Raw genomic sequence first — 16,219 nt, forward strand, 5'->3', positions numbered from 1 at the left:
TAATTTTCTAATAGGAATGTGAAATGCTTTGAAGTTATTAACCATTTTATTAATGAGTAGCTCTTAAGTAAAGCTGTGTCCCCATGGTTTGATTTATGTTTGAAGTGTGTGTTCCTGTTGTCCATATAGTTCTATTTTTCTCCCATGAAGTTTCAGCATTCTTTTCCTCGAGCTCGGAACGATTTCAGGCCTATTAATAGAAATGAGAGACATATTTTAGCTTGTTTTACATTTAGTGTATATCTAATCCTAGTTTATGAACTTGCTGTGAGCTTGTGATCATTCCTAGTAAGTTGTGCTTTTATCTCTGACCATTACAATATGCTCACAACTCAAATTTTAACCGAACAAGTTATGCGTTAAACATTTATAGCAGGGATGATTAGCAGTTTAGTACAATTTTATAGCATGTATAAAAAAGTAAAAAAAAAAGTAACAAAATTAGGTAGGATAGGTAGTTGAAGACATTTTGTTGATTATTCTTGTGCGTGATCTGATGCTATATCAATCTCTCTCAGAAACCCGATTTGAGAAAAAGTAATCTCTGAGAGGCATGGCTTTGAAGTTTGGCGTCATAACTCTCAAACTCAGTATCATCTTTTTTATGGCTTTAGCAAAAAACAAAATATGTATAGACCTTGTTTCTGAATTTAAAATAAAAGTAGCAAGAGATCATTCTGGAAATTAAATACAAACTGAACATACACATATGCATGTAGGTCCCATTAGATGGTGACTCAGAATCCAATTTTAATCACAGTGGTAGATCACTTGTTGAAGCATAAGGGGCAGGGAACTTTCACTTAACAGACTCAAGTTGACTTTTATTTAGAAAGAACTTCAGCTTCTCTGATAGGGAGCTACTATGGTTGTTCTTCATCAGCCTTTTCACGACACACTGATCTGGATTCCATCCATTCCTTGATTGATTGATCATGTCATGGACACATGTTAATTGTTTTCACCAATACGTTCTAACCATACAGTGGTCTTCTCATCTCTTATCCAGGGCTCGCTGTCTTTTTCTAAAGCTTATCTAGTTTCTAAAACCCTTTAGATCTGCCATGACCTTACTGTCTTTATGAAAAAATTCAAGGAGGATTTAGAAGTTGTAGAAAAAAAAAAAGAAAGGTAAATGCTAAAGAGAAAGGTGCTGATATGGGAGAGGAAAGGCATTTGGATTTTCAGTAACTATTTTGAATATAATTTTAAAAAGAAGTTATCAGAATTTTGACATTTGAAATGTTAAAGTTTAATGGGAGTATGCTTTGCACTAAGGATTTAGTATTTAAATGTGCATTCCCTTTTGGAAACATGGCCTGTTAAGATTTGAGGCTTAAAAGATACATGTAAATAGTTGTAAGCAGTAGCTCCAGTTGCAAATCCATCTGAATAAAGAGCAAAAAAATAACTCATTGAGAATATTTTGCTAATTATTAGAATATTGTAAAGTTTAAATTTCTGTAACCTTTATGAATCTTTATAGAAATAAGTGTAATCACTCCCTATAATCTAGTATGATATTTAGAAATGCAATAGGGCAAATAATGTTTAAATAAGTGTTTTCTTGAAAAGAATAGGATCTCTTTTTATAGAAAAGTATTAGCAATATTCGTTATCTTGACTTTATTTTCTTTGCATTTTGCTCTATTAACAGAAGTTGCTGTACGTTTATTTATTTTTTAAGGACAAATGATTCCAGGTTGATTGGTGTTTTCTCCCTTATAGAATTCTCATTCTTCCTTGAATAGCACATGAATTTTGCTTGGATTTAAATAGTAATCATCTGGACTAAAAGAAATAGTATCTAAACTTAAGCCTGTAGGAAAGAGCCTCTTTTTCTGTCATGTCCAAGAACTGATAAATGCTGACTGAATATTAATATAGTTACAATTATAATACCAAGTTAAGATTATTGAGCATTATCTTTTTTCCCTAGGAATAGATTAAATAATCTTGTGGTAAAAATAAATTTACCTTGTGGTATTTTATAATACAGTAATATAATTGTCTATATCCTGGGCTTAAGAAAAACAACAAAAATTGCTTTGATCATTTTTAAGTGAGAGAATTTCTACATAAACTGGCCTTCTGGATTTGAAATATTTTAATACTCATAAAATATATACGTAATATTTTTAATACTTACTTTTTTTTATTTTAATAGATTCCTCCTGCATGGAAAAACTACTTTCAAAAGATTGGAAGGAAAAAATGGAAAGACTAAATACCAGTGAACTTCTTGGAGAAATTAAAGGTACAATATACAAAACACCAAACATATTAATGTAGTGCTGTTATGTTGTATAACAAAATATTTGCTGACTTTCTGTACCCTAACACTAAATTCTTACCTCTAATATTTGTTTACATGTGAGAGGGTAAATGTATAGTACATCTCTGAAATTTTATTTTTTGTAATGTTTGGAGAATGAAATTTTTGGCCCTCTTTTTATTAGTCTGTAAACACATAACTTACAGAATGAACTGCTTCATTAGTTTACTTAACAAAAAGCTAGGAAGATGAAAAAATGTTAATTCAAAGATGAAAAACAAATTAAAGATAATTTTAGTTTTCCTCTTGAAAACATCATAATAGCTTAATTTATGAATCCAAATCGTTGATTTGAATTTCTTCTGATCATAAAGGGTTAACTGTAGCACCTATAAAAAAAGAGTTTATGGAATGTGCTGTGCATAATGATTGATGAGTGTGTTCTGAAACCTGATGATCCTCTTCAAATCCTGGCTCTGTCACTTACTAGATGGGTGACTTTGGGCAAGTCACTGATCTTTTCTGTTTTGAATTCCTTGTATCTAAAATGGGGATAATAACAGTACCTACCACACAGGCTCATTAAGAGAATTAATACATGTCAGGCTTTTAGAGTAGTTCCTGACACTTAAAGCTATCATGAGGAAAAGTTTTGGTCATCGTTGTTATTAACATGCCTATAGGATCATAGGTTGATTAATCTTAAACAGATTTCACAGGATTTAAAATTTCAGGACCTATTATCCCGATGAGGATGAACATTCTTATTTTTGAAGATATGTGATTGATGCTACTATTCTGAAACATGGCAAGAAGAGGACAATCCCAATACATTACAGAATTAAGTTACCCTATCAGTCAAGAAGTTATACTTCTTGCTTAACTCTCTCTTGTTGATTCCTTTATGGAGATGAAATACAGTACTGTATTACTAGTTTTTGGTATCATAAATAGAATGCATGGCCATTAATTCATTCTATCATTAATTAATTCTGTCGCTTACAGACCATCATCACCCAGACTTGTACTAACAATTTGGGGACTTAGTTACATTAGTTTTCTATATTTATCAAACAACTTCAGGTGAATTTTCCTATTGACCATAGATAATATCTCACTTAAGATGAACATTTGGCAATAACTATCTTGTGAAAATGTTATTTTGAATGTTTTATTAAACAATTGCCTAATGTTCAGGCATGTTATGTTCAACTCAAATGAAGAGAAAAGGAAGTCATCTCTTTCCCAAGGAATAAATTAATAACTCATTCCATTGAATAATACAGTATCAAAACTAAGTGGATATGATTTTCGATTTCACTGCTTCTGTTCTGTACTCATGAAGGCCATTTGCTATTTCCGAAGATAAAAAGAAGCTCTCAACTTATAACTGATGGGTAGAAAGAAAGTCATTAGTGGCATATTCTTTATCCAGCTGCAATAACATGGTGTGTGCTACTTTGCACAGCATTCTGTGTTTTCTTCCCTTTCCAAAGTGATTGGTTTTATAACAGTGAGAACAGAAATGGTTTATGCAAAGGAAAGCTTCTGCCCACATGAATGATGGAGGTCTTGTTTTCTCTTAGTAATGCAGAACTAACATTATATTATGTTATGATTCAGCATTAAGTTTTTAAGCATTGGGTTATCTTCTCTCCCCTGCCCCCACTTTCCATCTTACGTTACTTTTAATTCTAATTATGAATTTAAAATGTAAAAACTGTACTAGTTTCAAACAGTCAAAATGCGTAAATCTGAAAAGTGAAACACATACAAAATTAGGCCTCTCAAATTCTTTAACTTTTTTTTTCTGGGTTCTGTATATGATATATGAACTGTCTTTTATGTGCTACTCTCAGCTTTATAGGCATAGAAGGTAAGATTCTTATTACATTTTTCATTTTGATTCACTCTACATAATTATCTCTTCTGATATCCTAATATTTTGTCATCATAAACATTATACGGAAAAATATTATGATAAATAATAGAAATGAAAAAAAAGTTGTATTTATAGTTTGATTCAACCACTGCTAAAACTCAGTGTATACTTTTAGTCTAGGTGAGATCAGGCTAGTTATTATCCACCTAAATTAGTTACAATTATTCTGAAATTTTAAAGTGATCTAAATACTATCTCCAAAAACTACATACTGTCATGGTTTATCAGTATTCAATATTACATTTCAGGCATTGCGTATTTTTAAGACCTCTTGTTATTTTTCCCTCATTATAAAATTTATACATATTTATTATAAAAATATAAAAAACACAAGAAACTAAAATTGTCTTTTAATTGTACCTATATTGTATATCCTTTCCATTTTAATTTATGCAGATACATGTTTTTTTTTCTTAAAATTAGAATCACCCTTTTACTATTCTTTTGTAATCTATTTTTACCACTTGAAGGTCTATTGTGAATTTCACTGTGATTAGGTCATCTTCTCAGATATTTTTATTTGCAGAAAATATTGCATAAAGTGAGGCTCTCATAATTAACTGAGTCTTTTATTCAGTGTTTCAGTTGCTTTTATCATTTGTCGTTATAAAGAAAATCTTGAGCATGGATAACTTTTTAATACTTTTCAATATTAACTAGCGGCTATTTCCTTGGAATATATTCCTAAAAAGTGAAACTCCTGGGTCAAAGAATGTGTTCTTTCTTAAAAGGCTTTTGATTCATGTTGCCACATTGCCCTTCAGAAAGCGTATGGTGTTCTGTGCTCTCACTAGCAGTATCTGCAAGTATTATCTTGCCCTCAATAACAAGTATTGTTAATTTAAAAGTTTCTATCCAGTTTGATAGGGGAAAATAGCATATTGTTGCTGATTTATTTTGAATTTCTTAGATTATTTTTTAGAATGAAGAGTTTTACAAAAATTTATTTATCTTAAAGATCTCTTACTTTCGGATTTGCCTATTTATGTTAAGTGCCCATTTTTCCTTCAAAGAATTTGTCTAGTTCTTGTGGTTTTGTAAGACGCTTAATGTATGTTTTAATGGTATTAGCCTTTATCTATCATGTTACATATTGTCATTTTCTTTACATTATGGTTTTATTGTCAAATCTTTTCCTCCCGTTTTTAATGCCCTTTTTCTGTTGGGGGTTTGTTTAGAAAGACTTCTCCACTCTGAAATTAGATAATATTCTGTATATTTTCTTCCTATTTTTGACTGTATTTTTATACATTTAATTCTTTAATTCCTTTTGAATGTATTTTGAGGTATAATTTCATCCAGAGGTATAACTTAATTTTTTGGTCAAGCCTTTAAACGAATATTTCTGGCATTTATTAAATAATCCATCTTATCACTTCTGACTTGAAATAACATAGTTTATGACATACTAATTGAATATTTGGAATCATTTCTCAGTTTTTGGTTCTATTCCAATTGATCTTTCTATCTAAACTTTTATTAGTTCTGTGCTATATTAATGACTAACTTTACAATATCTTTGAAAAGTGAGCATTGCAAGACCACATTCATAATTTTTCTTTAAGATGTTTGTGTACTTCTCTAAAACTATTTTAGATTTATAGTTATAAATTGTTAATTGAAATTCCAAAGTGATATTTTAAAAGATTGTATTACCTTTATATAAAATTATGGGGTAAACGAATATCTTTATAGTATTGAATCTTTCCATTCAAAATCATTTATTGAATTCTTTTACATCCCTCAAAAATTTTTTGTTTTTCAAATATGGATTCTGTGCATTTTCTTTGATGCTTTCTTCATAATATTTAATATTTTTGCTTGCTCTTATGAATGAGATATTCTTCATTCTGTTTTATTTTTGTTACTATATTTAGGGATGATAGTAAATTTTGCTGGTTTGTTTTATAACTCCCCTCTTTATCAAACTTATTAGCTCTGATCATATTTCAGCTGATATGTTTTGTTTCATATATTCCTTTTCTTTTCACCTCTTCTTTTATTACACTGCCTAGTATGTCAAGAATAATATTAAGTAATATAGGAGATGGCAAGTATTTAGTGTAGTTTTTAATTTATAGAATTGTTTTTAATATTTCACCAGTATGTATTATGTTGACTATTGATTTAAGATATTCTTTATTGTTAAAAAAATTCTAGTCGTAGTTTATTAGGAGTTGAGAAATTACATTTTATTTTATGGCATATCTTATTGGTTTTTGTTTTTCAAATTTATTAATGACATAAACCCTGATTAGTCATGGTGTAGTCTTGTTTTAATGTGCTGCATAATTTTATTTGCTCATATTACAGTTGTTATTTTTGCATCTGTAATCATAAATGAGATTAGTTTGTATTTTTCTTTATTTGTACTATCTTTGTTAATTTTTAGTACTAGCGTTCATAGTTGAATTGAAAGCTTTTCCTTCTTTTCTAGGCTATGTTAAATGTTGAGTACATAACATGCAAATTAATTATTCCTTCAAATTTTGAAAGAGTATGCTCATAAAACATTTAGGCCTAGAGTTTTCTTTGGAAATTTTTTTTCTTTTTATCCCCACGTTGTTTTACTTCTCTTTAAGTCAGTTTTGCCAGAAAATAAATTTCCTAGAAAATTACATATTTCATTAAGATTTTCAAATATATTAGTTTTGATTTAAAATATAGTATCACTTATTTTGAGTTTTGTGTTTATTTGCTGTTCTGTATTCCATTTTAAATTGTGCATATTTGTGTTCTCTCCTTTTTGTCCCTCAATTTTACTTGCCAGTGATTTTTCTACTTATCTCTCCCCTCCCCACTATCTGGTAAGGATCCACCTTTTAGATTTATTTGCTGCTTTTCAGTATGCCAATTACTTAATGTTGATTTTAACTTTATTATTTCTCCCTTGTTTTTCTTGTACTTTTGTTTGTTTTCTGATACCCTTTAACTTGCTAAATTGACTTCTTCACTTTAAACATTCTCTATATAACAAAGGCACTTTTGGCCATGAATATGTTTGTAGAAATAGCTTTATGCATACCATAAATTTGACCTTTTAGAATTCTCATAATCATTATTTTCTACGTAGTCAATATTTTTATTATATTCTAACTGATCTTTGTTTATCTATCATTCTTAACTTTACATCTCTTTTGGATTCAAGAGTGAAATTAAGTTGAAGAGAGAAAATATAGCCTCTATCACTACCATTAGAAAATTCTATGTGATGGGTTAGGTACTAGAGGGAGAATTAAAGTGTGGGCAGTTGAATTGATAAAAGCAGTATTGAAAAATGAACCTTTAACAAAATGAGCCTACTATTACCACATATTTAAAAACAATATATTGATCATCTCCTTTTTAGAATTTACTTAAAAGAACAACAGTGCTTTCAAATAAAAGTCTTATCTAAATGAAGTAAAACAGGATTTTTGAAATCCCTCAATAGGAATTGGAATATTGCTAAAGTTTGAGGAACAATCATAGATTTTTAATGGGTCTGTATCTGAGTGTTGTCTAATATTTTTTAGAGAAAAATCCCATCCCTAACCCCCATGTTTCCGTAGGTAGTCTCCTTTCCAGTAGCAGCATTAATTGAGTCTAGAGAGCTGCGAATGACATAAATTTAATAGCAGTAATCTCAAGGCAGTGTTCAAACCAGGTTAATATTATTGCAATTATTGCTAAATAACTTTATTATTAAGAACTTAAATAAAATATAGCATAAAATGGTCGTTACTTCTGAAGTATTGTGTTCTAATTGGGGTACCATATATTTAAGGGATCTGTTGTCAAATTAGATTTTATCAAAAATGGCTAGAGTCCTGAAGATGTAATAAGAATAGTAATTAAAGACCTAGGGAAGTTTGGCGTGATACATGTTAGCTGGTTGAAATTTTGTAGGATAGAAGAAGATAAGACTTGTCTTTTGTCATTTTAGGGAGTTAAGGTAATAGGGAAATTGTTTTCAATATACAAAAGAACTTAGAAATAGTTAATGGCTATGGGATATTGATATAGTTGGATTACATGAAGAGAGAGTGCCTCAAATATAGTAAGTTCCAATAAATATTTTTTGAACGAATGGATACACTAATAAAATAACACCAGTGGAAATTTGATTGTGGAAAATTTTAAACAGGTATGTTGTAGAGGGTAGTTGAACTCTGGTGGGACCTTATATTCATGACTTATCCTAAGTTTCTTTCAAAATTAATAATAGAGTTTATTATATTTTCTTAATTATAAGACTGATCTTCAAAATATCTATTTTCTGTCAATGAGTAGTATAGCAAGCACTTTTTAAAGATGTTTTATTGTTTACAAAGGAAACAAAGTACTAAAATATCTATATTATTTTATTTGATCCTTATAACAACCCAGTTAGGAAAATGTTATATTAATTTTACACATGAGTAAAAGGAGACTGAGAGAAATAAACTGGCATGTTTGGTTCACTTAGAAAGTTGTGGAGGTAGGATTTAAATCCTAGTCTCTAAAGCCTCTGTGAATACAATACTGAGCAGTTTTCTTCAGTCTTACAATTCTGAAGCGGGGGCTAAGGGATGGCAGGCTCTGGGCTGCCCAGAGCCTTCCCCCATTACACACAAACAACCAAAAGAGTTCCACTTTTACCCTTTGCTATATAAGTGAGGCAGTATAGCAAAGCAGGAGTGGGCATAGGTAATGCAGTTTCTCTCTATAATAGTATTTATCTTGATCTGTATGTGAATGGGGGGGGGGGTAGAGAGATATGGTAGAAAGATACCAGGTCAAACCAAAGTGCTGGTAGGGTCCATAACCCATTTGTTTACTTGAGTCGTACCAAAGGAGTGAGAATGCCAGGATCATTATGATTATGGAATATTTCTAAATCCAATGGTGACATATAAATGGTGTATAGAGCGTTAAGACTCATCCTGCGTCTCCATGGATGGGTCTAGCCTTCTGTGGTTTAGAGAAGAGAATCTTAGCCAGCCTCCCTTTTTTGCACACATGCCCCAATGCTGTGGCTGGCATCTCCTCCTCCGTGTGAAGGCGCCTCCCTGGGCAGTGTGCCAGAGAAACAGTAATGGTGGTTGTTTGAGTTTGCACAAACTGTTTGTGCTCGTGTTTGTCAAACACACAGATGACAAGAAAGACAAAAAAAATAATTATGTGATATGAACCAAATAAGGAAAATAGTGTTTTCCTTCCTTGGTCATTTATGATTAATCATTTCAATATTTACATTTAGTGATTAAGGTAGATGTGCTGTAGGTATATTTTCCTGCAGCCTAGAAAAACAACAGTCTGATAGGGAAAAAGTGATTACACAAATGCTTTTAAATGGAAAATTGTACAAATGATTCCCAATGTTTTTCAAAACCATCTTTGAAGCACAGTTTCTTACTATATTTATTCACTTAATATATCTGTGTTTTGTTTTAGAGCCTAAATGTTTGTCATACTTTACTATTAAAGACTTTAAGAGTTACTATCCCTGATACTACATTAATGTTGTTAGTAAGAGACGTAAAATTAGGAACTGTGTTGCATTAAACAGTACAAACATATTACAGTTGTGCTTGGCACAAATACTGAATCAAAAATGTGAACTTATTATAATATTGCTACTGTGCCACTGAGAGCCTGGGTTCATGTTTAGTTTTGATTGCAAATGTAAATCTTTGGATGAGAGCACAGGACACAAAAGTCATCGTTTTTTCCAGGGCACGTTAGACCTTTAAAGATCAAATAGTACAGGTTATTCTTGAAGTAAGTTAAGCAGTGTTGTTGTCACCAAAGGGTCAGAATGAATGTAACATCATTCCCATATAATCAGTGTTCCACGTCACAAGTTACTCTCTTAAATGCCAATTCTCTCTCCTAGTTTATTCACTTTTATGGTAGGGGCCTTAAACTGTATTTAAGTACTCTGATTGCTTAATCCATACATTGCTCTATCTATAGAATACTTTGTTTTTTAGGAATAGTAAATCATAATTCTGGTATTTTCTATTGGAGGCAATCACAGAAGGACTAGAGTGATTTTCCAAGAGCTATGACTGTACACTTTACATATTCATTTATAAATGAGTTTTTCATGAATTTCCATTTAAAAATTTACAGCAATTTGTTCATCTGAGAGAACTTTAAAAAAATCTGGAAATGTTTAGAAGCAAATCATCTGCCACTTTTCAACTCCAATAAAATCAGCAGCGTTCACATACCTAGTGATTCTTTCTGTCTCATTAGGAAAATGAAACAGTAATCTATCAATGTTTAGATTTCATGTGTTTTGAAATTTTAAATTGTTATTTCTAAGACAAATGCTGTATTGCTGTAGACCAGCTTGTGAAAGAGAATGGGAGTACATATATTATTTTTTTACTTTACTGTTTGTATGAAATAATGTAGTACAGTGCCACTGTTTTTCTGTATAAATCTGTAATTGTAGAAATTCAGAGTAATACCTAGAATCATAGAATCTCAAAAAAATTAGAACTGAAGGAGCTTTGCATATTTTGTAATACAATTTCTTATATCCTGCATAGGGACTCCACTACCCAGAAAAGTTACTGCTGCTCCAAATCAGATAATAAATTACTAGGGTGGAAACAATATTCTCCCCAAATAGGACGTTTGGCCCATTTCATATAGTCTTTTGGTCATGTCTTAATTAATAGTGAGTAATTATTGCAAAATCCATGAACTGTTTTTGCTAACAATAAATGCACACAGCAACCAGTTTTATAAGTATATATGCATTGTAACACAGCAATACCCATAGTTTTTTTAATTATACCACTTTGCATGAATGTAGACATTTCAAAGCTCTCCTTGGTACTCTCCATTATAAACATCTTTTACTTCTTTTGAAGTCTGTATGATATACATACAAGCAATTAACAGCCCCCCCCTCAACTTGGGTTGGAGACTCAAGGTCTTCTTAATTAAAATTCAAACAAAAGCTACCAGCAAAAATTACTAGTATATGATTAAGGTCTAAAGTATTATGATACATTAGAATCACTGTTAACTGTTGGGATTAAAAGAAATCGATATGTTGGGGAAAAGATCAGTTGGATTTAATTAGTGAAATCAATGTTTATGTAAGAGGAAGTACTGACTTTTAATAACAGGTTCTGGTTATAAATATAGTGCTGGCTAAAATTGTTCTTTGTTATTATTACATTGACTACATAATCATATTTTAAAGTCGTTGAATAAGAATCTGAAACTTCTTTCTTAATAGTTAATTATTATAATTAAAACCATAAAACGTGACTTTAAAATCAATAATTTCAATTATAAAATGTTCTTAAATGTAAAAATAGTCATGAGTTTTGAAATATTCCTATTGATTCCATTTTAAAAAGGCTAATTTTAGCAATAGTTACAACTTAGAGTGGGAAAAGAGGTAAAATTGGTTAGAAGTAAAAACCAATCCAAAGTATTCTTACACAATTGTGATTACATTAAATATGTATTAGTCTATTTGGTGACATATCGAAATAAAAGAGAATACATCTTGATATAATTCAAAAACAAGACATTTCACTTTTTTCTTGCTGATTGCTATAATGAAAATAAACATTATAACCAGCATGGAGAAAAAAAAAACTATTACTAATTGCAGCCTAGATTTTAAGTAAAATGAAGGTCATTAGCAATTTCCTGGAAGCCATTCAGATTGCTTACCAGGAAATGGTAGCTAGCAGGACATCTGTAATCCTCCTGTGTGGAATTAGTGAAAATATACTGGAGCTTTAATGATGTGTTTTAGATTTAGGCTGATGGTGGAACCTTTCTCTATCAAAGTAGCTTGTGTTCTTTGAATACAAATGATTTTTATTTCAGTATTAGTGTACAAACTCAGAATTGAAAATAGCCTTTAACATCCGTTCGTTCATCCATCCATCCATTAATACATGCCTTTACATTGGAATATGATTCAGTGGAATAAAAGAAAACAGCAGAAGAATGGAATTCTGGGAGTGAAATGTGTTTGGGAAAATTGAAAAATTTCTCCAATAACTTGGAATGCTGATTTCACAACGTTTTAGGTAGTGAATTTAGTCTCATTTTTAGTGGCATCTTATTTCAATAAAGAGATAGCAAAGATGAGTGTTAAGTGGAAGTACCTCAGAGGACATAAACTTAAGTCTGACTTACGCTACATTATATTGGTAGAAATGGGGCTACTGATTTGGAAACTTTTAACATAGCTTCTCCTTATTACATGAATTATTGGTTGGCTTAATGAGGGTAACATCTCTGGAACTATTAAGAGTGACAGAGTAAAACTGAGGAAAGTATATATATGAGTATGCTCCAACTTGTGTAGTAAATTACACATATATATGTAATTTTATATAAATATATATATATAAAATACAGAAATATAAAATTGCTGGAAGGATATTTAATAAACTGTTAACAGAGGTTGACTATGCAGTGGGAAATGAAATGTATGGTACAGGAGCAGATTTTTTAAATTTGTCCTTTATAGTTTGTATTGTAGTTTTTTCAAGACTGTATGCATTGCTTTTTCAATTAAAAAAAGACTAGTTAAGAATAAGACTGAAAGTAAACCTTCAATAAAAATTAAATAGATTAGTTTCCTTATTTGTACAAAAGGAAATGGATGATACTGCTTACTTAGCTTCTGAATTTTTGAGCAGATTACAAAGGAAATAGGTAGTGTTTGGGGTGACATGAGGTGGGAGGGAATCAATAAATGCCGTATGGTAGGCAACAACACTTGTAAACATTTGGCATAGTTTAGTATTTAAAACAGTAAATATTTATTGATAGAATAATGAACTACATGCACTTCTCAAACTCTTTGATCTCAGGCCTCTTAAAATGTATAGAGGACTCTAAATATGTTTTGTTGATGTGACATATGTCTATTAATACTTGTTGTTTTAGAAATTAAACCTGATAAATTAAAAATATATATTCACTTAAAAGTTATAATATTAAACCCACTACATATTAACATAAAAACTCAATTTTATGAAAAATAACTATATTTTCTAAAATAAAAATAGTGAGAAGAGTAGCATTGTTTTATATTTTTGCAAATGTCGTTAATGTGTGGTTTATAATAGAAGAAAACTGGACTCTCTCATATGTGCTTCTGTATTCATTCTGTTGTGTTACATTTTGATTGAAATATATGAAGAAAACCTGGCCTAATATTGAAATGAAAGTTTAAAAAGGGAGATATATAGCCTTGCCATGTAATTATAAATATTCTTCTTTGATACTACACTAAATTGCACAAGTGGTAGTTTCTTACAGGTTAGGTTCTGAAACTATATCAATGAACTTTTATTAGTTTTACATTAAATCCATTGGTCCAATTTGTATTTTGAGTGAATGTTTTACTCCATGTAGGATTTTGCAACTTCACCCATTGGTCTTTTAGATTACATTGCTTGACTGAATTATGCAGATATTATGTTGACTCGTTTCATTATAAGTATTAAAAAATTAAATTCATTACAAATATCACCAATCTTATCAGAAAAATCTTTTATGTTTTTCAAAAATGTCATGCTCATGAAAGCAGATAAAAGTTTTCCAAAATTCGAATTTTCCCTTGAAAGTTAAATTACATTATTTTAACCAGTACTATAGTTGTTTTTCTTGAAATGACAGGCTCACTTGCCAATACTGAAGTATGAATAATGATATTTTGTCCCTTAATTGTGCTTTCAAACAAAATTGGTGTCTGTGTAAAAAGCTATAAAAAATTTTAGCTCACAACTCAATAGCAGAAGTGATTTTCCTTGAAATAACTCTTAAACTTAGGTATAATAGCAGCAAAAGGATTTCCCATTTCATCATATAGCATATTAAAAATATGTGTACTTAAAAGTAACTAATACAATTAATTATTTTTTATTGTTGTATCAAAGAAATTCTTAATTGGGATTAAATTTTTTGTTTGCTCATTTACTACAAATGTGTGGCGGTGAAGAATACAATGATTGTAAGTAAAGTGATTTTTATTCATGCTAGGAGACCAGCAGTTTTAACCCAACATATTTGCATTAGTGCAAATGTGTTAACACTGTAACATACAACTAATGTCTTAGTATTATTATGAAAACTGTCTTGACCTCAGGGACACCTTGGAGAGTTCTCTGGGACTCCCAGGGGCCCATGAACCACATTTGGAGAACCACTGAACTAGAACCTTAAAATAGACTACTACATAATTATAATAAATTAACTTGTTGGTAATAACTACAAAGCAAATTCGTCACATTTAAGAATTCAAAGATTCTATGAAGACCCTGAATAGAGTTACTGGCTTAAAAATGTTACTTGCCTTCTTCCCTGGAACTGGAATTGTGGCATAATAAACAAGGAGTGTAGATTTGATCAGATATGGGTTTGAACCATGGTATAAACTGAGCAATTTATTTAACCGATTTTACTTTCAGTTTTCTAAGCTGTAAAGTGGGAAAATTACATGCATTTCAGGATTATTGTCAGTGATTTTAGTAAAATGACTGACAAAATAGGTCCTCAGTAAATACTGGTCTGCCAGTAGGAATAGGAACAAGAACATTTGGTTATATGCCACCCATAGGGACCTTGAACAATTCATTGCCTCTTACTGAACAAATTATTTCATAGAAAATGATTAGATATGTATAAAATTGAGTGGAAGTTCTAGCAGTCTAAGAAATCAGTATTATTGCCCATGTTTAACCAAAAATGATATTCAAGTTTTTGATGATTAGCTTACATTTTTCAGGTAAGCTGCCTTGGTGAATCCTAGCCTAGTCAGCTTCATTCCCATCTTATTGCAGATAGTTTAGCTATCACATGCCTCCTAAGCCCTTGTAGTTTTATTAAATCACCTTATTTAACTACAAGTCAAAATTCTCTTACACAAAACTTTAAGAGATTTTCTGTATAATTTTGGTTGTGGCATTTTATTACAAGTATAGTAGTAGATAAAATTTAGAGATCTTGCTGTTAAAATGGGATTCCCACATGGAACATTTCTGGACATACTGTTGCTATGAATTGCTTTTTTGGTGTCACATTTATGATATATGAGAATTTCATGCATATGCATTTATTATTTTATAATTAAATGTTAAACATAAGATTGAGTAAATTTAAAATAGGATGAAAAAGACTTAAAAATTTTATGTACCATTATTATTAATTTGCTCTATTTCACTTTAGTCTTTTTTGAGTAAAGTATATAGTCTAAAAACATACATTTGTGATAATATTTCCATATAGTTGATTTTTGGAAGAATCAACAACATAATTACTATGTGTGGGATAGTAATTAATCCCAATGATGTTTTTAGGCCCAGGAATGTTCTGTGCTTAGCACATTAGGCCAGGGTATGCCCTGGGTATTTCATTACTATATAGTCATCTCTTGACCAAATTCTCATGGGCGTGTATGTCACATTAAGAACTGGCCCATAGTACCAGACCTCCCACACACTTACTATTTAGGTCATTTGTCTAAATTAAAAAAAAAAAAAATTGTAAGGCTAATCACTTAATAAAATGTGTGTATTTTCATCCAAATGGTGTTTTTAGGAATAAGACTCTTGAAATAGGCATAAATTGTACATTATTCTCTACATTTCAAAATGTGTTGCTACTGTTGGTAATTACAACTGAGTGCACTGAGGAAATTTGATGCAATTATTCCGTTTATTTGTGATTCCTCTTCAATCCAAATGTCTGCATTAAACTATTGAAAAAGAAAGCTACGGAGAATTTAGGTCATTTAAAAAAATGCACACTTTTTTTAAACTATGCTTATAAACTTGTATTGCACTAACCAAAATAAAATTAGTTGAACCCAACACTGTAAAGGATACAGTTCAAAAGTTTAGGTACTTTTGAATAAAGTTACCTTTTAAATGTAACTTTAAAGAGGCTGGGCCAATCCCAAGGCTATCATCTTTACAGAAGTCAGTGAAAGATGTGTATAACTGAGCTCAAAATTTAGCTTGTTTAAGTTGAGACAGATTGTTTTT

The 16,219-nt window shown here is 30.6% G+C and overlaps 1 protein-coding gene across 3 annotated transcripts in view; it reads left to right on the top strand.

Moving 5' to 3' along the window:
• The window catches only part of SOX6 (SRY-box transcription factor 6), a 588,685-nt gene that overhangs the window by 346,008 nt on the left and 226,458 nt on the right, over window positions 1-16,219 (top strand). For all 3 annotated transcript variants that reach the window (XM_081063954.1, XM_081063955.1, XM_081063956.1), the window contains one exon: window positions 2,168-2,257. In XM_081063954.1, the coding sequence (XP_080920080.1) occupies window positions 2,168-2,257 (90 nt within the window). The remainder of the gene's footprint in view (window positions 1-2,167; window positions 2,258-16,219) is intronic.

This window comes from Rhinolophus hipposideros (genome assembly GCF_964194185.1).
Source record: "Rhinolophus hipposideros genome assembly, chromosome: 10".
NCBI lineage: Eukaryota > Metazoa > Chordata > Mammalia > Chiroptera > Rhinolophidae > Rhinolophus > Rhinolophus hipposideros.